Below are 24,507 nucleotides of genomic sequence, written 5' to 3'. Positions count from 1 at the left end.
TCCAAAGATTTAGATTTGAGAAAAAAATTTGAATGAATGATTTTTGTATGAAGAAAGATTTGAAATCTATTACAATAACTAAACAATAAGTACTTTCAGTATTTTAAATTCATTAGACAAAAACTTGTGTGAGACGGTTTCACAGGTCGTATTTTGTGAGACAGATCTCTTATTTGGGTCATCCATGAAAACATATTACTTTTTATGCTAATAGTATTACTTTTTATTGTGAATATCGGTAGGTTGACACATCTCACAGATAAAGATTCGTGAGATCGTCTCACAAAAGACCTGCTTTTTTTTAGGTATTGTGGTGAATTTTAAATCTATCTCAATACGAAAGTATTTCAAATATCAAATAGTTGTATTTTGAGTTAGTGTGATAGATTTCAAATTCATCTCAACATGAAATAATTTCAAATCATCTCCTTAAATATTTTTTCAAATCCAAATCATTCGATCCAATCCAAGATAACCTAAACTGCTGATATCAGTTAAGAGAAAAGAATATAAATATTCTAGTGTACGAGATTATGTTGCGCGTGGAATTAAACTTTAATGTAAAATTAATTAACACAATCAATTTATAGTATTGTCTTTTATCAGCTCCAGTTTAAATTCCCTTCAGCTAATTGTCCTCAATAACTTGTTAATTATAATTATATATATAAATTAAATTTATATACATAGATATAAAGCTAAAAATTTTATTTTTATCTGATTCAGAACTTAAAAATAAGTTATTTTCAGCATATGTGCAGTTCAAATTCGAAAATTACAATTTTATTTTATTTATAAAAATACAATGGACGGATTGTCTTGGACACATTTCAATAAATCCACTATGTGGGCTCCCTAGATTCGTCCTCCAGATTTTTGAATTATTAAAATTTTATGAGATTTTACTAATGAAAGAGATTTATTAATTTCTTTATTTGGAAAATAAATATTCTATAGTAAATAAAATCATTTTTCTAAAGTTATGTTAACACCATTAAATCATTGTTCAGTTAAAAAGTAAGGCCAAATAAACATTTACCATTCCAAAACAGAGATGATTTGACATGTTAGAAAAGAGTAGACCTCTTGTGAGACTGTCTTACGAATTTTTATGTGTGAGACATGTCAACACTACCGATATTCACAATAAAAAGTAATACTCTTAGCATAAAAAATAATAGTTTTTTGTGGATGACCTAAATAAGATATTCGTCTCACAAAATACGACTCGTGAGACCGTCTCACACAAGTTTTTGTCGTTAGAAAAATACATATAATTTTTTTTTGCAAAAATAATACTCGTACGACTTGTATTTAATTAATTTTTTATTTATAATTAAATGTTTATTATTATTAATACTTTAATTACTCAAATTTGTTGCAGGGGACAAAACACACAGAATGTATAGATACCGACATATTTAATGAAACTTGGGAAATCCAAAGCAAATCCCAATACGCATGTCGACAAAATTATTCATATCTTCTCTTATTTTGTGTGTAATGGACACATTTTATAGTTCTGTTTAATGTTTTAGTATAAATTTTTAGACAAGAGTTATAATCATATTATAATCTTTTAAGTACAAAATATTTTTTAAATAATATTATTCCATATGTCTTATTAAGAGATTTCTTTAACAAAATCATAGGTTTTCCCTATATACTAAAGCAAATAATATGTAAAGTTCAATTATGATATTTTAAAATATAAAGAAAATCCCTACAAAGATATATAATATGTGTGTATATAAGTTCATAGTGCTTCACAGTAAGCAAATAGATCCCATTCCATTTTAAAATTCTATGATATGTAAAGTAAAAATTTGTGTGAGACGGTCTCACAAGTCGTATTTTGTGAGACAGATCTCTTATTTGGGTCATTCGTGAAAAAATATTATTTTTTATTATGAATATAGGTAGGATTGACTCGTCTCACAGATAAAGATTCGTGGGATCGTATCACAAAAGACATGCTCGATATGCAAAATCAAAAGGATAAAAGAAGCCAGTGACACAAACCTCTAAACACAAGCATGATTGAGGGAATTTTTCCTTTTTTCCCAATCACCTTTTGAATATATCAAGATTGGGCAAATTTTAAAATCTTGATTTAAATATATTCTTTTCTTCTGCTTTGGTAGACAAGTGGCAACATGTTACTCCTCACTCTTACTACAAAAATTTGTGTATTTTTCTTACTTTAGCCTGTGCAGTACTTCTTGTATGGCTAAATGCATCATAAAATGTACTGTTTTCATGTGATATGCATGAGTTTCCAGTTTTAGAAGAAGATTAGTTGAAACAAGAGAAACCAACTTCCACTAGCTTATTACAGTTGGCTAAAACCATATAGTTTGCTGATTTCTTGAACATCTGATTCGATGGAGGTAATAAGAGGGAAGGGTGCTTTGTTGAGTGTGGTTTTACTCAGTTTCTGGGCTTGTGCCACTGCTTTGCTTACTCCGAATGGCGTGAATTTCGAAGGTAAAGTAGTGTAAATTCTTCTTTTTGACTGAGAAGTCGTCCCATTGAATTTGAAACTCATGCAAATTTCATCCATGTTGCCTACTAATTAGTTTGGCACTATGATAGTTAGTTTCTTATGTTCAAGTACGGGGCGGGTAAAAAACTTGCGTTATTCTTCAAGAAATAATTGAAATGTTGTTGAAGAACTTGACAGTATATTGAAAAAAAAATGTTTCCCTTTGAAAACATTTTTCAGTGCAAGCTTTGATGGACATCAAGAAATCATTGATTGATCCTCATGGAGTCCTAAACTTTGATGAGAATGCTGTTGATCCTTGTGGCTGGACTATAGTTGGATGTTCACATGAAAGTCTAGTAATTTCCTTGTAAGCCCGATCAAATTTATTCACATCACTTTCCACGAAATCATGTCTTTTGTCTGAAACATCTGGAATGCTAATTTATCAGATCAATCCCAAGCCAAAATTTATCCGGCACCATTTCGCGTAGTATTGGAAATTTGACACACCTTACCAAAGTGTAAGTACCCCAAAACTGGTATACCTCTAATTCATTCAAATCCTCTGTATCGAATACAACTCTGAAGATTGGTTCTAGTTTATAGTAAGTGCTGGTTTTATTTAACTTGCTTTTGCAGATTGTTGCAGGATAATAATATATCAGGGCCAATCCCCCCTGAACTAGGAAGGCTACCAAAACTTCAAGAACTCGATCTTTCGGATAACTTGCTCACAGGAGAAATTCCGTCTTCATTATCTCAACTGAAAAAACTTCAATACCTGTAAGGACTTAAAAGAATCCTTGTAAGATGAAAAATATGTGTCATCTTCGAAATCGTTTACTGTTATAATGTTGAGTACATCATCAAATCAACAACCCTGAAGTTCGCTCGGAATAGTGAGACAACTCAATATAGCCGTTTTTCTAAGATATATTTATGCTTAAATTTTAGGGGCATCTGCCTAATTCGTCTCGGTTTATTCTTTTGAAAACAGGAGATTGAACAATAATAATCTCAGTGGAGCTATTCCTTTAGCTTTGGGGAACTTGACACAGCTGACATTTTTGTAAATTTTCTAGCTCTTTTACCATGATCAGTTTTCATTACCCCCCAAGATTCTTCATCTGATAATCTACACTGTTTCAATTCATAATTCAGGGACTTGTCTTTAAATAATTTGAGTGGTCCAGTGCCAACACTTCTTGCTAAAACACTCAAGTAAGTTTCTCAAAATTTGGTATGCTTTCGTATTACTTCCTCAGTGTCCCTACATCTTTTTTCAGCTGCTACTACGAGTGCAGACAACCTTCATATAATTCTTTTTTTTCCCTGGACAATAGAAGTTTCCAAATAATCATAAATAAAATTATGGTAGCCCATTTACATGTTTTGATTTGGGTATTGACAGTGTTTTAGGAAATCCGATGATATGTGCAACAGGCAAAGAGCCGGAATGCAATGGAACTGTACCAATGTCTCCGTCTTTCTCGAAAAATAATTCACAAAGTAAGAATACCAAGCTACCTATAAATTTAACAACTTATTCACTTGTATATATTCTCATTTGCACCTCTAAATGCAAGAAAACAATTTGGTATTGTTTCAAATTCATTCGGGTGCAATTCTTTTGGTATTTTGGTCAAACAAGATATGCTTTTTCGTAGGGGCAATCGCCTGTCAAGAGTTGTACTAAATCTTAGATGTTGATGTGCCACAAATAATAGAAATGAAGCCTTTGATTTTATTTGACTCTGGTCCATTAAAGATTTTTCTGCATGTCCATATTAAATCCTGTGAAACAAATGTCACATGTTATGTTTAATCTTAAAGATCCTCAGCCAGCGGGAAGGCCAAATAGACACAGACTAGCCTTAGCATTTGGGACGAGCCTTGGATGCATCTGCTTACTGATTTTTGGATTTGGATTCCTGCTATGGTGGAGACATAAGCACAACAAGCAGATATTTTTTGACGTTAATGGTGAATACTGCATGACCATTCACAAATCAAAACTTGTAGCAGCTACGTGCCCAATTTGTTATCCTAAACATACTCTGTTTCTTTGTATTTCAGAACAACACCGCGAAGAACTGTGCCTAGGAAACTTGAGAAGATTTCAGTTCAGAGAACTTCAGATTGCGACTCATAACTTTTGCAGTAAGAACATCATTGGAAAAGGTGGTTTTGGAAACGTATACAAAGGTTATCTTCACGATGGAACGCTTGTAGCAGTAAAAAGGCTCAAAGATGCGAATAACGTCGGTGGGGAGATTCAATTCCAGACTGAGATCGAGATGATCAGTCTAGCAGTTCATAGAAACCTCCTTCGACTTTACGGATTCTGCATCACTTCAACCGAAAGACTTCTGGTTTATCCCTTCATGTCCAATGGAAGCGTTGCTTCACGTCTCAAAGGTAAAGATTAGTCAAATCCTACACTAAAATCATTATTAGGATGATATATAATGTACTCATACAATCATTTTTCCGATTAATCTTGTAGCCAAACCATCTTTGGATTGGGGTACTAGGAAAAGAATAGCATTAGGAGCAGCTAGAGGTTTGTTATACCTGCATGAGCAATGTGATCCGAAGATAATTCACAGAGATGTGAAGGCAGCAAATATCCTGCTTGATGATTACTGTGAGGCAGTGGTCGGTGATTTTGGATTGGCGAAGCTTCTTGATCATCGGGATTCACATGTTACAACAGCAGTTCGTGGGACAGTAGGGCACATAGCTCCCGAGTATCTATCCACAGGTCAGTCTTCAGAAAAGACAGATGTTTTCGGGTTTGGGATTCTGCTGCTGGAGCTGATAACTGGTCAAAGGGCTCTGGAATTTGGCAAAGCAGCTAATCAGAAAGGGGCCATGCTTGATTGGGTAAGCACAGAAAAACAATGATATTTTTCATACAGTAATTAAACAACCGTTAATGTACATTTCATCTAAAAGTGCAAAATTTCCCTCTTACATATTTTTGCTTCGGTATTGTTCATAGACACATCTCTTGCCACTAAGCCTTCTCCAACTAAATATCCCAATGCCATGCAATGATTATGAGCAGGTGAAGAAAATTCATCAAGAAAAGAAACTTGACATGCTAGTAGATAAAGACCTTAAAAACAACTATGATCGAATAGAGCTAGAAGAAATGGTGCAAGTGGCATTATTATGCACACAATACCTTCCAAGCCATAGACCGAAAATGTCTGAAGTGGTACGGATGCTGGAGGGAGATGGGCTTGCAGAAAAATGGGAAGCTTCTCAAAAAGCCGAGGCAACAAGATGCAGAGCCAACGAATTCTCCTCCTCTGAAAGATATTCTGATCTTACTGACGACTCTTCATTGCTTGTCCAAGCAATGGAACTCTCAGGTCCAAGGTGACAATACAGTTTCAAAATAACATGGACGGAGCATATTTACAGATAATGGCCACAGTTCTTTGAAATAATGTGTGTTATATAAGTGATTGCAATATAGCCCTGATGTATATAATAAGTTCTCAGAAAATGACACTAGACATACATTTTTCTTTTCTAAATTTTCAAGTATTATTTGAGTGAACATTTTTAGAGTTGTCACCAACTTTATGGTTTGCTGTAGATTAACGTTTCAGCTATATTGTCAATTTACGGAATGGTCGTGGTGCGGATTTAAAAAAAATTAAAAATTAATGAAACTTTGATAAAATATATAGTTTACATTAATAATAATGATAATAAAATATAAATTTCTAATCTTAAAAAGTTATAAATCAATATACAATGTCTTCCAAAATACATGATACATGCAACTCTATCATATACATCTTGAAATATTAAAATTACGTTCTATGAATGAAAATTTTTATATTAAATAAATTAATGTTTTTTTAAAAGAAAACTTTGTTAAGTAAAACTTACAAATTTTCTCCAATACTATAATTTTGAGCTAAAAATATGAAAAAAAAGTTATTTTTATTTTTTATTTAAATTAAATATAATATTTTATGTTCTTATCAAAACTAAAAAAAATTGATTTTTATATCTATGTAATTTTCTAAATAATAACCCATGTTTTTAAATTATTAACACCATAGATTAATAAACTTTAATAAAAATCATGAAAAAAAAAAAAACAAAAGCAAAAAAATTCTGGCCCATTCGATAAATGAATTGGCCCAATCCATTCTCTCCTCCATGCATCGACGCTTAGGGGTGAGTATTAATTCAATTAAACTAAACTAACCGTGCGACTCAAGTTATTTCATAAATTCGATTTGGCTAATTCGAAAAATCGGTTTTAATTTTAAAAAATATCAGTTAAATCGGTTCGATTTATGTTTTCTAGTAAAAATTGAGTTGACCGATTTAATCTATATTTTAAAAAACATTATTATTTTTTATATATGACTAAATAATATTTATAATATTCAAAATATTTTCTCGTTTTGTTTTTATTTTTTTATTTTTTTTAAATAGGTTATTCTGTTGCTGACTGAATAATCAATTTTGTATTGACTCGGTTTTGTTCAATTTACACAAAATTAGGTTCAGTTATTTAAAATTCAGTCCAGCCGGTAACCGTACTGACCAAATATTCACCCAAACCGATGTCTGCAAATCATATCACAAATTGCAGTCTTTTGACATGCACTTTTTCATAAATAACCAAAATAAATTGAGGTTTTTGGTGCACACCTCTAACAAATAGCTAACAATACCGAGTTTGGGAATCTTTTGCCCATCATGTACAACTTTTACTCAAAATTTTCAGTCAAGAGAGAATAATGGGAAATGTAAATGTTCAAAAAACACGTAAAATGATAGATCTCATGTTTGAAAATCAAGAATGACAGTTATTCGAGCCGAAGCCTTATGATAGCTCATAATCTTTTCTGTAATTTTCATCCTTTCGCTTGGACACATATGTGCTCACTCTTATAGTCATTGCTTCAAGACCTGGTGAGTGTTCGAGTAAATATTTCATAAAATCGATTTCGCATGACATACCCACAATGTCATTTATCTCCACATTTTTCAAATAGAACACCCAAATGAAAGGGTAGTTCTGCATCTAAGAAATCAAAATCTACGTTACTTGTAGAATATGATAAAATAACATGCATCTGCATATCCACTAAGTTTAAAATACACGAAAGTCCAAAATTTTGAAAACTGGACTACTTGTAATGAGCCATTCCACGTCAAAGGTGAGAGATATGACTTTATTGAAGGTCGATGTACTTCAACCACAAAATCTTTTGAATTCTGGTGGGGTTTTTAGTCGACATAGGACAAATTCTAAGCGTCTCAGCTTCTCAATAGAAAAAAATAAGAAGATGGTTCCCTACACCACTCATCTGCTCCTAGTTCAAGATGTACATTCCGATTTGACGTCTGTCTGTACCAGCACGAGTCTTTCCAAGGTGTTTGTTTCTTCATTGACGTGCCCTTTGAGAAACTTCTCGTCAGAATTGATTCAAGTCAAGTACACTTAACTTTAAAAAAATATCATATATCTCCACATTTTTCAAATAGAACACCAAAATGAAGTATAGTTCTGCATCAGAAATCAAAATCTACATTACTTGTAGAATCTGATAAAATAGCATGCATTGCCATTTCCACCAACTTTTAAAAATATGACACTCCAAGATTTTGAATACTGGACTACTCCTGATGAGGCATTCCACGTCAAATGTGGGAGATATGACTTTATTGAAGGTCGTGTACTTCAACCACAAAATCTTTTGAATTCGGGTGAGATTTTCAGTTGACATCGGACAAACTCCAAGCGACTCAGCTCCTCATAAGAAAAAAAATAAGAAGATGGTTCCCTACACCACTTGTCTTCTCCTAGATCAAGATGTACGTCCGATTTGATGGCTGTATGTACTAACACAAGTTTTTCCAACGTGTTTATTTTCTGATAGGCATGCATGTTGAGAAACTTCTCAGGGTGTAATTCTTATATCAGAATTGCTCCAAGTCAAGCACACTTAACTTTAAAAATTTTAGAAATTTTAAGTTATGAGCTCCAGAAAAAAAAAATATTCCATTAGTCTAAATAATATCTATCAAATCTTTTAACAACTTCTCATTGTACAATCATATATTTGTATTTGTATGTTCTTGGAAGAAACAAAAAGTAGGTGACATAATTCACAAGATGGTTCTCGACAACTAATATGTTGTTGTTGTGGTTTGCACATCAACCATCAAACACTAGATCATTCAATAATCTCCAAATGAACCTCCACCTTTTGGATAAGATGTTGGTTCTAGGTGTTGGAATGAGAATATTTTGAAAACTTCAAAAAATGAAAAAAAAAATTAAGAAGAGAATTTTTGTGAAGAGGTAACTAGGAAACTCGTATTTTTATTACTTATTTTTTTTCTTGATTTTGGCTTGATACAAAATGAGAGATACAATCCTTATTTATACTAATTACACCTCGTTAACCGATGATTAAGATTATATCAACACATTCAATCTAATGGTTATCATCGTCTATCTAGAATTATCTAAACTGTTCTAGATTCTCTAACTATTACACTATATGTGTTATTAATTATAAAAATATATTTTTCTAAGATGATTCTAGAATATGTCACTAATTTCCCAAATGATTAGTCTAGAGGATGATTCAAGTTATGTTTTGAGTTTTGAGTCAATTCATCTATCAAATCTCGACTAAAATTATCAACCATTTGAATTTGTCACTTGAATACCACATGATTTTTAAAACTCTAACTCCGGCCGAAGCTCGTCTCATATTATACACCATCTTTAAAATATTAAAAAGATCATCTAATCACTATTCTCTAGATACCAAAATAATATTTTTTCCCCGATAAATCTCTCTAAAATGATTGTAAAGACACTTGAGGCGCTCTTGCAATCAATCCTCGCCCCAACATTCTTAGTAGATCAAGGTAAGTGGAACACGTATTTTCATAGTGCTTTGAATCTAAATGTGTGTTCTATTGCATAATGGTAGTTCTCCAAGATTTTATCACATAAAGTTTTATCTTGATTATGATCTTGTCTAGTAAGATGAAACTAGACACTTATGATCTGTTTTAAGAAGTTAAAACAGAAAGTAAAATCTAATCTGAATGGTTAAACGAGATATTCATGATCCAATCTATTAAGGCTAAATCTTAAAAGATCACGACCTCCCCTTGTAGAGTGAAAGTAGGGAAAATCGTATGATAAAATTTGAATTTTTCTTTTGACATGTATAATATTGTGAATATGCTTAAATATATTATTGTTATATTTTGAAATTTGAAAATGCTCCTGTTCCATTCACTGTATGATGATATAACACTCATCTCTTACTTCCACTTTCAGACGAGGATGAAATCAAAGATCAGGAATTGACAGAGTTTTGGGATGGTGAATTGGCAGGAAATATGTTGTATCTTTATTGATATTGTTGTGTAGCTTTTGGAATAAATCTGGTCGTATATGTTTTAAAACATATTTTTTGTAAAATTGTCCAGAAATATTCTTATATCTTGCTTTAATTTCTGGAGTAGGTCTCTTGTGAGACGGTCTCACGAATTTATCTGTGAGACGGATCAATCCTACCAATATTCACAATAAAAAGTAATATTTTTTCATGGATGACCCAAATAAAAGATCCGTATAACAAAATACGATCCGTGATACCATTTCACACAAGTTTTTAACTAATTTTTGAGTTGTAGGACATTGGTTTAGCTGAATAAAAAAGTACATTTGAATTCATGATTATTATCGGTTACAGTATGAGACGCCAGTGTAGGCGGTGTTCTTGTAAATTAATTCACAAAAGAACACTAAGCCATAATTATCATGAATTCAAATGTACCTTTTATTCAACTAAATCAATGGTTTTACAACTCAGAAATTAAAACAAGAGAGAAGAATCTTTATGGACCATTTCACAAAAAATACGTCTTTAAAAATATATGGCCAGAGTTATTCCAAAAACTAAACCGCAATGTCAATAAAGAACATAGGTATTGGCTACAATAGAAATTTAATTTTTCAACAGATTATTAAAAATAATTTTTTCTTCTATATATTCATAAATAGTATATGAATATTTACATATATTTACATAAATATTTTTAATGAACAAGCTATTTAAAATACATATGTTTAATATCAAATATTATTATTTTTAATCCTGAAATAAAATTCTTAAATGACATTTTTCAAGTAAAAAAATCACCAAGTCAAAATTTAAATCAATGGTTCTATCCAACCATCCCTTGTTTTACAACTTTTACTCACAATTTTTCAGTCAAAACAAAAGGAAATATAGAAGTTCAGAGAGCAACATGCCAATAGAAAAACAGTCGAATAATAGCTTTAGCCCCTCTTTCAATTATGAAGGTATAAATTCGTACACAGATTTTGTACAAACCTTATTCAAGAAGATACCAAAGCAGCAGAAATATGAGATTATATAGAAATATTCATTATCAAGTTTGAACATTTTCATAAAACATCAACAAAAGATATGCATAAAAGATCTAGACAAATGAAGTTTCATGTTAAACAGTAGCACATCTCATGCTTGATGATCAGGGTTAAAAATGACTGTTGCTTGAGGGGAAGCCCGACGAAAGCTCAACATATCTATTGACATACTCAATCTTCTATCACGCACGTATAGGCTCGGTGTTACACTCATTGACTCAAGAACAGGTGAATGCTCAAGTAAATACTTGATAAAATTCAGTTCACTTGGCACACCAAAAACATCAGCCATCTTCACAGTTTTCAACCGATGAAACATGAAATTAGAAGATAATTTTCTATCCCAAAAATCCAAATCAATATTTCTGGTTGCAGCTGATGAAGTTGAGGAACCCTGCAGAAAAAAGAAGAAAATATTTAACCACTTCATCCACCGAAGGAGAAAATAAAATCTAGCATGTTGAAGTTACTCACGGAGATTTGCAGCTCTAGCAAATTTGGGGAGTTCTCAATTAGTTGAAGCATGACACACACCTCTTTCTCGTCATCAAAGCTAACTTGATATAACTCAATAAATTTTAAGTGGTGATAGGTAAATGAATTCCATCCTCGACGATTACCAATACTTAAATACTGACCACAAAAGAGATACGAGTTCAATTTTAAGAAGCAATTTACAGAAAATCATGAAACAATGGGGTATATGAAACGGTAAATTATCTTACAAATTTATACTATACTAGGTAAGTCAGACAGGTAATATCTTACTTTTGTGAAGTATATATGCCCAATGAGCCTCTGAAGCTTGGGAACACCACCCAGAAACTTATCGAAGTTACAACTAGAACTATGTTCGAAGTGCTCAGCAATGTCATCAGTCATATACATACCAACAGATATAGCAACCAAATTTGGAGTGTTAGCAAGACAAATATCCTTGAATTCGCCTTCTAAAATCAAGTATTTAAGTTTTGGGGCATGGACGGTGAGCTCTAAGCTATCAAAGTACGACAACGTCATGCTCTCGAGAAGGGGGCAACTTGAAATGAGATATTCAATATCGGAAGGGGGAATTAAGACTTGCTGAAGATTGAGGTATTTCAAACACAAAAATCCTCTGAAGTTTGGTGGGATTTCCAGTTCACATCGAACAAGCTCCAAACGAGTCAGCTTCTTACAAGAAAAAAGACAAGATGGTGCTCTAAACCACTCACCTTCTCCTAATTCAAGAACCAATTCTCTGACTTCTTTCCGTGAAATGAAAAGAAGCCATTGATCAACATCAGGAGCGCCCTGCAAGTATGATGTAGTTATAGCAAACTTATGAATTGGCCCATTATGTAGGAACAAAAGCTTGGTGATGAAGTTCAAAAGACTGTTTTCGACAACCGGTCTATCGTCGTCATAGATTACACAATTGTCATCGAACACAAGATGCGTCAGCGAGGCCCATCTAAACCTCCATCTTCTTGACAATATGCTCGTTCTTACAGCATCTCTTATCGGAAGCTTCGCGAGGATGATTTCAATGATGCTTTGAGGCAGTTCACCTATCTGATCTTGATCAAAATCATTTTCCATTTTAACGCTTCAGCTAAATTATCCCTATTCAGAAACATAATCAAATCTTTAAAGTTGGGCAAGCATCTAAAAGCTAAATGATTCCTATTCAGCAATTCTATACTTTGGGTGGGGAAAAACACAAAACCATGACAAAAATTCATGCAATTGTTCTGCATACCGATGAAAAAAGAAGAAACAAAGCATAACCTATGAAAGATTACTCTGAATTCCTAATTACATAACAAGAAATGCTGGAAAACATATAAAAAAACAGTCTTTTACTCATGAAAAGACTATTCCTTTGCGGTCAAGAAAACAGAACATGATCCAGTTTTCAATAAAAAATTTAACAGATTTCCTAATGCCTATCTTTTCCAGGTAGATAAATAAAGATATAACTAAAACTCAATGATGTGATTCGTAAAATTAAATTTCTCAAAAGTTCTCAACTTCCTTCCCAACCTTTTGCAGGCATGGAAAACATCCCCATTTCAATCGGAGTAAGTCACCCAAATAAATATAAAACGGAGACCAATTCCAGAACTGGAAAAAAGCAGGAACAAAAAAAGAAGGAGGGGGGGGGGGGGGGGGGGGGGGGGGGGGTTAAGATCTTGAAGCAAACAAGAACAACAAAAGGTTACGATTTCGAATTATCTCAATCAAAACTCAGAGGATTTCTTAATGCCTGATGAATTGAGCGACACGATCAACACTTAAAGGTCGCAGCTAATACAATCCAATTTCTCAACTTTCTCACTAACCCAGCAAATAAATACGAAAATACCACCCTATTTCAATAATACTCGATGAATCACACTGCATTTTTAAAGGAGGACAAAATTTTGAAAGAACGAAAAAGTTTCAATCTTTCCGCAAACAAGAACATCCACAAATGAAAAAACGAAATCAGGAGTACAAAAAGCAATATAATTTACCCTTCAAAAAAAGTTCGATGAAATTGGACTAATTCCGAGCAGAGCAAGTGAAAACACGGGGAGGTTTTGGAAACTCTACAATAGCTTGCACACGTAGCGTGAGATTGGGGTGATTTTGCAGTTAATTTGATTTTTTTAATTCGATTTTATGATCAATAAATAACATTACGACGGAGTGGAAGATTATTTCGCTTTCATTTTTTTGACTTGATAATTTGCATTTACTAGGAAAATTATCCAACACTTATATAATTCCTAAAAAAAATTTGGAATCGATTATGATGTAGCTAAAAATTATGATTATCTGAATTAGTCAGCATGTTCCTAACTAGCTCGTAAACGAGTCCAAGTAGCTGATGAAGATAAATATTTGTGGGTTATCACATGCGTCACAAACAAACGTCAAAGGTGCTGGGGTTTGTCCGACGTAGACCCTCCGACGTTCAAGTCATTAAACAATTTAAAGATGTTAGTTGATAGCTAAAAAGTTCAAGCATAAAATCATCCCCTTAAATAATGAGAATCATCTTTTATTTATAGATTTTTTTTGGAGTGTACAGCATGTTTGGATTTTTATAATTAATTTGAGCCTCAATAATGAATTGAATAATTAAATTGTGTCATGTCTCAATAATGAATTGAGTAATTAAATTGGATTATTACCCATCAGATTCCAAAAAATCTAAACCAGTATTCATATGCATGGCCTTGAGAACTAACAAGCAATGAAATTTTTGTATTTATTTCTTACGTATTTATCGTATTTGACATTTATTTTTCTTATCAAATGCAAAAATTCAAGAAAAAAGTGACAAATAGAGCGGGTGTGTCTGAAAAAAACCCAACAAATGAGCAACCATGTTGCCTTTCATGGGGGCAACATATGATCAATTTTTCAGCCGTGTAAGGGCACGAACTTGTAAATTCTTCAACTATGGTAGCCTTCATCGATCTAGCTTGAGGTTTGGTGATAACTAGGGGTGGAATCAGGAATTTACGTTCGGGTGAGCTAAACTAAATACAAATCATAATTTTTTATTTAAAAAAATATTATTAAAAATTTAACATCAAGATACATAATCAATTCAATACATAAATGAAAAGTAAAAAAAAAAAAACTATATAGTATGATTATTTTAAACTCAAAATTTTCCAGGACTTCCTTTTTAACCATGGACTATCAAAATTCATTATTTTGAACAAGTTCATAATGAAGAATATGCAGGAACAAGAATACACAAGAAAACCAATCATTCAATACACAAGACATTTACATGGTTCGGCCATAAACCGGCCTACGTCGATGGGAGGAAAACCAACCAGTGTATTGATCACTCACTATACCAAGAGTTTACAATACAAGACATCTGTAACAACAAGGAATTACAATCAAGACTCAATCTCTTGACCTCACAATTTCTCTCTTTTTTCCCTTGTATCCTTAATTATCTCTCTTTCCATATTGGATTCTTATAGTGTCGATTGTATCTGAATGCCTCTCCTCTTCTCTGAACTATTCCACATATATACATGTTATCAAAGCAATTGATCACTCTTATCATTTCATTTGATTGCACTGTAGTTAACTCATTTTATCATCTCTCGATTATGGTTATTAACCAGAAAATCCAGTCACTTGCTGCAATCAACATGATAGGTCAACTTTCGAGACACCTTACCAACAATCTCTACCTTGTCTCTGATAGTTGGCCTTCATCCACTTTCTTTCGGATTAATTCCATTCCATAGACTTGACCAAGTTGTCATCATATCCGTTGAGATATCTTCTGTAGGAATCTCTTTTGGACCAACACTTCCCCCTTGGAGATTACATCTCTCACAAAGTGCAGCCTAACAATGTGTTGGCTCTTTGGTCTGTCAACTAACACCCATGTTTGGTTATTTATGAGAGAGTCAAGTTCCTCACTCATTGCATTTATCCATTTGCTCATGTCCTTTCCAGATACAACCTCCTTGAAGGAACATTGTTTTTGTAGCTCCACCTGTTCTGCTACAGTCAATGTATAATAGATCATACCATCTTGTCCAAACCTATCTGGAATTTTTATAATCCTCATTTCCCAGTCTCTAGCCAGTTTGTATGATCTAGGACCATGATCTGCTTGAGTTTGATCCTCATAATTTACCTCATGCGGTTGGTCTTGACCTCTAACTTCCTGAGAGTCGTTATCTGCAGATTGCTCACCTCAACTTGCGAGTTAGACTTATGAAACACATGAGCATTCATGCTTTTAATTCTCTATGTGTCGCTCATCTTTGTTTATTCAAAGATGACACCCCTACAAAACACCTTGGACTTGTTGCTTCTAAATTCTATACTTCGTCACCCTTGACACAATTTTCACATAGTTCAAATTCCTTGCTTTTATCATCACATAGTAGAACTTGCTTTGGGAGTTCCTCTTGCCAATTTTCACTCACATGGCCAAGCCTTTGGTGCCATTTTCGAGCATTGTCCATCTGTCCTATTGTAGAGTTTGCACAACCAAAAATTGCCTTTCCCTCAAGGATGTACAATCCATTTTTTTTAACACCTTTCTTTATTGTCAATGATCCCTTTAAGATTTTCATTACTACACCCTCAATCTTCACATTAAATCCATTTGCATCGATAGTTCCTACAGATAATAGGTTTCGCTTCAAATCCAGAATATATATCACTGAAGTAATCACTCTTTCACATCTACTGGCCATCTTCAATTTAATATTGCATATTCCCATGACTTTGCATGTTTTGTTGCTCCCGATCGGCTTCTTCTTCAATTTGATCATGAAACCAATCCCTTTTGGGGCACATATGGACAGAGCACCCCGAATCCAAGACCCAACCTCCATTTATATACGATGCAGAAACAAAAAGAACATCGACAAAATTAACCCGTCGGTCACTACTACTGCATCTCCATTTTCTTTGGTCTTTTCATGATTCAGATTCTTATTCTTCCTTTTCGGGCGAATTTTTCTTGAAATGACCCTCTTCTTCCTCCATATAGATCGTATACAATGATTTCTTGAGATAAAACCTGTTGAAAAGAGTTTTCTTGAGATATAGATTCTCAAGTTTATGCCACAAAGCCGTTGTCATTTCTTCTTCTGCTAATTCACGTAATACTTGATCGATCACCCAGACTCAAAAGAATTGCAATGTGTGTCGTCGATTCGATAGGCAAAGCCTTCTTTGAATATGTCATGACATGCATAATTTCTTGATTAATTGCATCTTGCAATCTATGGTGAAGGAGAAATGCCTTCGTTTTTATCCTCCAAAGACTGAAATCATCACCCATATTCTAGGAAAAAAATACACAAAAATATATCATTTTATATTTTTACAAAATGTCTATGCTCTCTAGTGATTTTTTATTTTTTAAGATAAATTGTTTAAACTTTAATTTACTTTACTCATTAATTTTATTTTTCCTGTCGCGAGTAATTAAAAAAATTAATAAAATAAGTGATATGTGATATAATAATAGAATAAAAAAAATTAAAAAAATTTATTCTGATACTTTATTAGTTATATTTACTATATTGTTTAATGAGTATAAATTACTCAAGTATCAAGCTTATTATTTACTATTGTAAAGCCACCGTACCATACCACCAAACAAGATTCTTAATTCAACATTATTTAATCTCACTATTGTTTGACACGACACAATTTTATAATCATTGGAGTTCAAAAACTTGTGTGACACGATTTTACGGATCGTATTTTGTGAGACAGATTTCTTATTTGGGTCATCTATGAAAAAATATTATTTTTTATACTGAGAGTATCATTTTTTATTGTGAATATCGATAGGATTGATCCATCACACAGACAAAAATTCGTGAGATCATCTCACAAGAGACCTACTCTAGAGTTAAAACATAATTTTATTATCTTTTAATTTATTATCAGACATAACAGTTAAAAAAATATTTAGAATTTTTTTTTCAATTTATCATCTCACCTTTTGTCATTTTACCTCACAAGCTGAATGATGGCAAAAATGTTCTCTCATACTAAAATATATCTCATATACTCTCTAATATTTTTCTCGAAATTTATTTTTTTAGCATTGATCCTGAATTGAAATTCACAACTATACGATCTCTCCTAATTTTGACCATAATTTAGATTGCATATTCAGCCTTTAAAAAAAACACGCTGAGCATTTTACCGATGCATATATCAAGTAATGTGTTAATTCAATCACATTTTAAAATAAGCACATTCACGAGTAATGGAAGAAGCGCTCACATGAAAAAAATAGATATTCAAATTTCAACAATTTTTATGAAAAATAAAAGTTTTTTAAGGTCCAAAAATTAAGGAATTGATAAATATGATGTGAATAGGTCTATTGTGAGACGGTCTCACGAATATTTATCTGTGAGACGGGTCAACCGTATCGATATTCACAATAAAAAGTAATACTCTTAGCATAAAAAGTAATACTTTTTCATGGATGACCCAAATAAGAGATCCGTCTCACAAATACGACCCGTGAGACCTTCTCACATAAGTTTTTACCATATGATGGATGAGGTGAGCAATAGTAGTATTACATAAAGATAAAGCCCAAAAAAGGGCAGAAAGAGAGAAACAGAGAAAGAAAAGGGAGCAAAGAGGGAATTGTGTAATTGAGTATGGCCTTAGGAGATGGCATCTGGAACAAGTTGATCATGTATATAACTCGTAATCGATAACATCCTTCCGACGACTCAACCTACCATATTCATCCTCATAATCCTTGCTACTACTGCAAGTCATGCCAGTTAAAAGATTCTTAACTAGAATAGATTTCACCAATGACATCACCTGAATGCCTAAATCAGGCCATGAAACGCACAAAGTCCCGGGGATCTTCTTCAAATGACATCGACCCAACAGAGCAGCAGCCAAGCCATCCACCACACTTCCTGATGGGTAGTAATCTAATCCTTTTATAAGAGATGAATCTCCGGCCTTAGAATTTTTTCTTTCCAATGATGTTTCCAACTTGAAGGCACTTGCCTCGTCAGATGAAAGCTTACCTCGGAAGTTACAGCTTTGAATAGAATCTAAAATCAAAACTCTCTGTGGTATGATCTTTTCACCTATGAGTAACTTTGCTACTGTGTGAGATCTCTCTGAGGAAACACAAAACTGAACCAAGACGATCATGATCAACTTATCATCATCATTGAGGGCATATATGTTGCATGATTTGTCTTTAAGTGAGGGTTCAATAGAGTTTCCAGTAAAGGGGATCTCAGGAAAAACAAGTGTCCCGATAAGAGTTTTGGAGGACAGGTGGTGTAAAAAGTGAATAGATGGGGAAGATTTGGCGATAATTAGGAGTGAAGGAGAATAGCTACTCTTGGAATCGGTAGATGAGAACACCAGGAATGGAGATGGCAATGGAGGTGGTGGCGGTGTGAAATTGTTGAGATCTTCTAACAAAAATCTCGAAGGCGGTGGGATATCTGTTATCACATCATCCATCTCTTCTATTGAGTCCTACAACCCGAGATATCATTTAGCTTGAAATAAGCAAGTTTTATGGTGTGAGCATTTCAGAAACAGTCGCAAGCCAAAATTAACTCAAGAGCAAAGGAACAATCAAGTTTTCAGAATCAGAGCCGCAGTATAAAATCAAATCATTCACGGTACAACTAAAAATAAGTTGCTGCTCGAGTAAATTGAAGTGCTTCACCGTTCACGTACGTAATCTAGTTTTCAATCAAATATTCATGAAAAAACCTAAAATGGTCTAAGCAAAGTCTTCCTATTGGTTGCTAAAGGAGTAACATTATAAAAAGTACAGTATCAAGGAGTTATCATCAGGTGGGAAGCATTACAAAAACATTTTTCAGGCAGTTTGAGATTCTGGTATAATTGAATCCATGTATACACGGCTTGCATAATATTTGACATAACGCCAAACTCATAGAGTAGATGATAACTGATACAAGAAATGTGTAAGTTTGCAATTCCATTCAGCATCTGTTTTTGATCTAATTACCAGATGCCGAAAATTTGCGAGGAAGTTTCCCTAATTATGTTAAACCACACCAGTGGAGCAACTATTTTTTATGACATTGTATTGAGATGAGAAGATGCAATCTAAAATGGATATATTTACAGGAAATCTTTATCAAAATAATAATATCGGCAAAAATTGAATCACTAGGCGATAATTAAGTGATTATGGAACGTCCGGGAGGAAAACAACCCAAATGGAAAACAAATAAGAAAGAAAAACAATTAAACGTAGCATTATCGAACAAAATAACCTACATCGCTTCATAATTTTACATTTGAGAAAAAAGTCAAAACATGTTTATTGAATTAGCAAAAAGCTGAAGCTAATCACCAATGCTTCAAACAAAGTAAGGCTTGGACTTTGGTCAGCAGAATAGCTAAAGCAATACACTTACAAGTGATATTTGCAAACGAGAAACCCCCCAAACGAAAGCACATTAGGTCTCCTTTATGCAAAATCACGTTTTTGAGCTGAAATATCATAAATTACTCAAAAAATGTTCTTAAAAAAAATTTTGGCCTCATATACTGAAACAGTAGGTAAAATTATGCAACGTTCCAATAATTTCACAGCATGCAACTATCAAAACTACTGAGAGAAAGAATTAGAAGAAAAAAAAAGAATCAAAGAGTTGAGACAACATCACTTAGACAAAATCAAAAGTACTTAGAATTGAATAGAGATGATAGAAAGCGAGCACGAATAGCTACCGAAAAAAGAGCCAAGAAGTTATCCGACTGTCAATGAACTGCTGGCCCGGCAGCGGTTCAAACAGGTTGAACGGTCGGATCTACGGCGGAGACGAGAGAAAGGGGATCCCCAATTTGAAACAAAAATCATGTATGTATCTTTGGGAAAATTCTGGGAGATGGGAGTTCTTTGCGACTTATTTTAAAAAAAGTATTGAGATGTCAATTTACGTGTCTTTGTATTTTAAGTTTAAAATTGATTAACTCTTTTTCACTCCTCTAAACTTCTTCACTTTACTTTCAACCTTATGCAGTCGACTGATTTCCCTCGTTTTCCCATCGACTAAATCCGCTCAAGTGAATCGACGAAACACTTCTTCAATTTATTTTTTTGCAACGCATCCGAGAAATGGCTGACCAAAATATGGTATGTTCACTTTTATTCTGTTATTTGATTCTTCGTGCATGTGTTGAGAAAGAAATGGTAGAACCGTCGTGTTGAGGAAGAAAGGGTGTGTGTGTTGAGTTGTTGAGGAAGAAAGGGCTTCTTGGTCGACCAAGCGAAGGTTGGTCGACGCTTGGTCGACCAAGCGTTGGTCAACCAACCCTCGCTTGGTCGACCAAAAAGCTCTGGTCGACGAAGAAGCTGTGGTCGACCAAACGTTGGGTTGGTCGACCAAGCGTGGTTTGGTCGACCAACGATTGCTGGTTCAGTGTAACATTAATTTTTATTCTAATATATTTGTATTTGTGACAGGTATATTTGTCGAGAAAACTAGGCAGAGATGCAATTTTTCGCTGCAAGTTGACACTCGAATCAAGAGATAAAGAGGTTTCGGAGAAGATTTTTCACTACCTCAACAACGACGAGAGAGCCCTTTTTTTGGAGCAGTCTCCTTTTGGTAATTTGGTTAGGTATCATAGAGATTTAAATATTTCTAGTCAAATTATGTGGTATTTGATGAGTAATCAGATAATTGACTCGGGTAGCGATGAGTTTTGGATGGTGGTGCGCAAGAGGCCGGTTAGATTTTCTTTGTTAGAGTATTGTTTAATAACCGGCCTCGATTGCGGTACAGAGCCTGTAGATGTACCAGAGTGAGGTGTTTTTGGCTCCAGACACTTTGGCGGTAAGTCTGAGATTGTTTTGAGTGAATTGGAGGCAAAGATGAGTGTTCAAGTGCAGAATGAGACTGATGTAGACGTGGAGAAGTTAAAGATGGCTAGTCTTTACTTCTGTTGTTTTGTGTTTGGTGAGGGGACTAGGAAAAAAATGAATAAGATCGACCCTAAATACCTGAAGCTTATAGATGATTTGGATAGGTATAACAGCTATCCATGGGGTAGAGTAGCCTTTCGTGATGCGGTCCGATGTTTGAAGAATGACCTTTTATGGCGATATAATTACCTCACCGAGGCACAGGGTCGGAAAGAAGTTGATGGCAGCTTCCTTGTCAGTGGTTTTGTGCTGCCTCTGCAGGTATATTATATTTTGAATGTTAAAACTGGATTTGTTATCTTTATTTCTACTAATAACATTGTTCTAAATTTATGTTACAGATCATCGCTTATGAATATTATCCGAGCGTGGCACAAAAGTTTGCAAGGAGAAGAGATGTGGACGGTTTGATGTTGCCCAGGATGTTTCAGTGGATGACTAACACGTGGCCGTCAAACCATGCCCCAACTGCTGTTGATGTCACTGCAGCCTTTGGTAATTGTGTTATAGATGTAAGTAATATGAATTGATTTTATATAATAAATTTGTACTTAATTTTTAATTAATCTGATACGTTATTAATTAAATGTAGGATTGTCTTGGATGTTTGACTCCTACTCCCGAGGAGCTCGTTTCAGCGTATTATACGACCGGGGATTTTGTTGATTCTGTGCCCGATGCGGTCACCACTCGGGTACTCGAGCTCTGGAGGCAGGGTCAGACAGTCATATGTAGCGAGCACCCTCTGGAGTCTCCCTCAGTCCAGCACATGCATTCTGCACATTCAACTCCCTCTGTCCAGCACACGCCTTCTGCACATGCATCTCCTGACGTTTCCGGCACCCGTCCTGGTGATCTCAATAGATCCAGCTCTAGCACCAGTTCTCCTATGCGTACGGGTCCTAGAGTCCACCTTGGACTCAATCCTTCCCGCCGCCCATCACCCTTGGAGCATCTTTTCGAGCAGCGATTGACTGCGTTGGAGGATTCCGTTACGTCTATGCATGTTAAGATGTCAGCAAGATTTATTTAGACCAGAGCGTGTATCAGGAATATAAATCAAGATCTAGATGACTTGAAATCGAGTTTCAATCTTGGTCTCGATGAGTTGAGATTGAGTTTGACTGAGCAGATTAGAGCTGGTTTTGATGAGATGAGGTCTAACATGCCAGTGCAGCAGGATAGAGATTATAACATAGCCTATAGCAGAGGGCGGAAGAGGAAAGCATCTGACGCAGATTTTGGTGATTTAATTTTATTAATTATATTTATGTTTATGTAATAGAATGATTTAGTAGAATTCTCATTATTATTTTAATTTGTTTAATATACGCTTTTAGGTGTGGATGATAATCTGGCTAGGGAGATTGGCAGTACTAGCCAAACACTACAGATATTTGAGCCTAACATTCCGGTCATTACAGAGGAGTCCTCAGAAGGTGAGTGAAGGCACATTTTTGATTTGATATCAATGTATAGTATATTAAACAACAAACTTTTTGTTTTTAGATATTCAAGTGACTCCGGATTCGCGTAAGTCAGGTGGCGAGGCGACCACGTCGAGAGGTTATTACACTAAACCTTGTCTATTCATATTTGCATTAAAGTTGTTATTATTTTAATTTGTTGAATGTACGCTGTTAGGTGTGGCTGATAATTTGAGTAGGGAAATTGGCAGTAGTAGCCAAACCTAACAGATATTTGAGCCTAACCTTCAAGGCATTCCAGAGGAGTCCGCAGGAGGTGAGGTAATGCACATTTTTTATATTTATATTTATATTTATGTATAGTATATTAAACAACATACTTTATGTTTTTAGATATTCAAGTGACTCCAGATGCGCGTATGTCAGGAGGCGAGGCGACCACGTCGAGAGGGTATTAAACTATACCTTGTTTATTGTTCATATTTGCATTAAAGTTGTTACAATTGATCATTTTATAGATGACAGTGTGAGGCCACTTGCGGAGACCGTGAAACTGAAGGTAAACAACTCGCTTGCGCAAGTTAAGGCATCGATGCTCGACCGTTCGCCTAGTAGGATTCGAGGTTTTTACACCGAATATGAGAAGTCGTCCTAAGGGCCCATGGCGATCGCAAACTCGCGTGTCACTGTCTCTGTAAGCTTTTAAATAAATATTAAGTTTAAATTTTAAAATCTTTTGTTATGTTGAATTCAGCACATCGGCGAAGCTCTCCGTGGATTGCTTGAGATGCAGATCCGACATCCTGAAGTGATGTCGGCAGATGATTCGTTGATGGACAGACATTTCTACACTGCGATCTCAGTTTTGGCCGAAGCTAAAGATATCGATTTCAAAATAAATCTGGCACGGATTGTGAGCAAAGTCAAAGGTAGTGATCCAGAATGGCCATGTCTCTCGTGGGAAAAGGCCCGAAGAATTCTCATTCCTGTCTACATAGATCGGCGCTGGTTTTTGTTAAAACTCGTGACAGGGGTGAATAAGTGCATTATATATGACTTGCAGCGAAGACACGATCCCAAATTCAAATATCTGAATGAAAAAATAGAGCCTATACTTATAAACGCTGCTTGTCTGCTATCCATTGTTGGGAACAACCCACACCCCGAGAGGCCATGGAATATAAAACTACATGATGAATTCCGTGCCAATATTATACAGTACGTTGTCAACTTTCTATTTAAAATATAATAACTTCATTATTCTTTTTTTTAATGTTACAATAAATATTAACTTCTCATTTTTTTCTTTTTTCACAGTGAAGATTCGGGAGCATTTGTGTTAGCTGTTGCTGGATACTCTTTGTCTAGGAAGAGTGCGCAAGTAGTACTAACTTTAGATGATAGATTAGTATCTGAGTTTAGATATTTTTTAGCTTGTAATATGTTCCTTAATGATTGGTGATTATTGTGATGTATCGGACAATTTTATGTAATTATTGGAACATTGTTTCTTATGTAATTATTTGGGGTTTTTTTGTTGGTCGACCACTCTCGTTTTTGGTCGACTAATAGACTTTTTTGGTAGACCACTCTCCTTTTTGGTCGACTAATAGCTTGTCTGGTCGACCAAAAAGCTAGAATGGTCGACCATTACCTTTTATGGTCGACCATTAGATTTTGTTGGTCG

The 24,507-nt window shown here is 34.4% G+C and overlaps 4 protein-coding genes across 7 annotated transcripts; 2 read left to right on the top strand and 2 right to left on the bottom strand.

Moving 5' to 3' along the window:
* The first annotated feature begins 1,998 nt into the window (after window positions 1-1,998).
* LOC142543542 (protein NSP-INTERACTING KINASE 2-like) lies at window positions 1,999-6,080 on the top strand. Its single transcript, XM_075650867.1, has 11 exons — window positions 1,999-2,487; window positions 2,726-2,855; window positions 2,938-3,009; window positions 3,128-3,271; window positions 3,486-3,557; window positions 3,650-3,709; window positions 3,900-3,997; window positions 4,322-4,471; window positions 4,565-4,906; window positions 4,995-5,374; window positions 5,559-6,080. Exons 1-11 carry the CDS (start codon window positions 2,385-2,387, stop codon window positions 5,877-5,879), a joined length of 1,872 nt encoding a protein of 623 aa, XP_075506982.1. The 5' UTR covers window positions 1,999-2,384; the 3' UTR covers window positions 5,880-6,080.
* Window positions 6,081-10,920: 4,840 nt separating this feature from the next.
* On the bottom strand, window positions 10,921-13,588 carry LOC142543541 (F-box/FBD/LRR-repeat protein At1g13570). Of its 2 annotated transcripts, none has more exons than XM_075650865.1 (4): window positions 13,451-13,588; window positions 11,721-12,557; window positions 11,427-11,585; window positions 10,921-11,346 (listed from the first exon to the last, which is right to left on the bottom strand). In XM_075650865.1, the coding sequence occupies exons 2-4, from the start codon at window positions 12,531-12,533 to the stop codon at window positions 11,044-11,046; spliced, it is 1,275 nt and encodes a 424-aa protein (XP_075506980.1). In that variant the 5' UTR covers window positions 12,534-12,557; window positions 13,451-13,588; the 3' UTR covers window positions 10,921-11,043. The 2 variants fall into 2 exon arrangements, with proteins under 2 accessions (XP_075506980.1, XP_075506981.1); XM_075650866.1 differs by lacking the exon at window positions 13,451-13,588 and adding an exon at window positions 12,978-13,408.
* A 4,541-nt stretch (window positions 13,589-18,129) lies between these two features.
* On the bottom strand, window positions 18,130-20,343 carry LOC142543550 (uncharacterized). Of its 2 annotated transcripts, none has more exons than XM_075650875.1 (2): window positions 20,196-20,343; window positions 18,130-19,955 (listed from the first exon to the last, which is right to left on the bottom strand). In XM_075650875.1, the coding sequence occupies exon 2, from the start codon at window positions 18,942-18,944 to the stop codon at window positions 18,141-18,143; it is 804 nt and encodes a 267-aa protein (XP_075506990.1). In that variant the 5' UTR covers window positions 18,945-19,955; window positions 20,196-20,343; the 3' UTR covers window positions 18,130-18,140. The 2 variants fall into 2 exon arrangements, with proteins under 2 accessions (XP_075506990.1, XP_075506992.1); XM_075650877.1 differs by having other exon boundaries at window positions 18,130-18,959.
* A 178-nt stretch (window positions 20,344-20,521) lies between these two features.
* On the top strand, window positions 20,522-22,441 carry LOC142541724 (uncharacterized). Of its 2 annotated transcripts, XM_075648188.1 has the most exons (4): window positions 20,522-20,601; window positions 20,932-21,654; window positions 21,735-21,905; window positions 21,986-22,441. In XM_075648188.1, exons 2-4 carry the CDS (start codon window positions 21,343-21,345, stop codon window positions 22,424-22,426), a joined length of 924 nt encoding a protein of 307 aa, XP_075504303.1. In that variant the 5' UTR covers window positions 20,522-20,601; window positions 20,932-21,342; the 3' UTR covers window positions 22,427-22,441. The 2 variants fall into 2 exon arrangements, with proteins under 2 accessions (XP_075504303.1, XP_075504304.1); XM_075648189.1 differs by lacking the exon at window positions 20,522-20,601 and having other exon boundaries at window positions 20,829-21,654.
* Window positions 22,442-24,507: the final 2,066 nt, after the last annotated feature.

The sequence above is a fragment of the Primulina tabacum genome, chromosome 4 (assembly GCF_025594145.1).
Source record: "Primulina tabacum isolate GXHZ01 chromosome 4, ASM2559414v2, whole genome shotgun sequence".
NCBI classification, from domain to species: Eukaryota; Viridiplantae; Streptophyta; class Magnoliopsida; order Lamiales; family Gesneriaceae; genus Primulina; species Primulina tabacum.
This window is presented reverse-complemented; position numbering and strand designations above follow the sequence as displayed.

Bases quoted from the DNA above. Each gene is read 5' to 3' on its own strand.
- LOC142541724 (XM_075648188.1), top strand. From the start codon at position 21,343: ATGAGTGTTCAAGTGCAGAATGAGACTGATGTAGACGTGGAGAAGTTA. The intron at 21,655-21,734 runs GTATATTATATT...TTTATGTTACAG, and splicing joins GTTTTGTGCTGCCTCTGCAG to ATCATCGCTTATGAATATTA. The intron at 21,906-21,985 runs GTAAGTAATATG...AATTAAATGTAG, and splicing joins TTGGTAATTGTGTTATAGAT to GATTGTCTTGGATGTTTGAC.
- LOC142543541 (XM_075650865.1), bottom strand. From the start codon at position 12,533: ATGGAAAATGATTTTGATCAAGATCAGATAGGTGAACTGCCTCAAAGC. The intron at 11,586-11,720 runs GTAAGATATTAC...TTTTGTGGTCAG, and splicing joins GGCATATATACTTCACAAAA to TATTTAAGTATTGGTAATCG. The intron at 11,347-11,426 runs GTGAGTAACTTC...TTTTTTCTGCAG, and splicing joins TGCTAGAGCTGCAAATCTCC to GGTTCCTCAACTTCATCAGC.
- LOC142543542 (XM_075650867.1), top strand. From the start codon at position 2,385: ATGGAGGTAATAAGAGGGAAGGGTGCTTTGTTGAGTGTGGTTTTACTC. The intron at 4,472-4,564 runs GTGAATACTGCA...TTTGTATTTCAG, and splicing joins GATATTTTTTGACGTTAATG to AACAACACCGCGAAGAACTG. The intron at 4,907-4,994 runs GTAAAGATTAGT...TTAATCTTGTAG, and splicing joins CGTTGCTTCACGTCTCAAAG to CCAAACCATCTTTGGATTGG.
- LOC142543550 (XM_075650875.1), bottom strand. From the start codon at position 18,944: ATGGATGATGTGATAACAGATATCCCACCGCCTTCGAGATTTTTGTTA.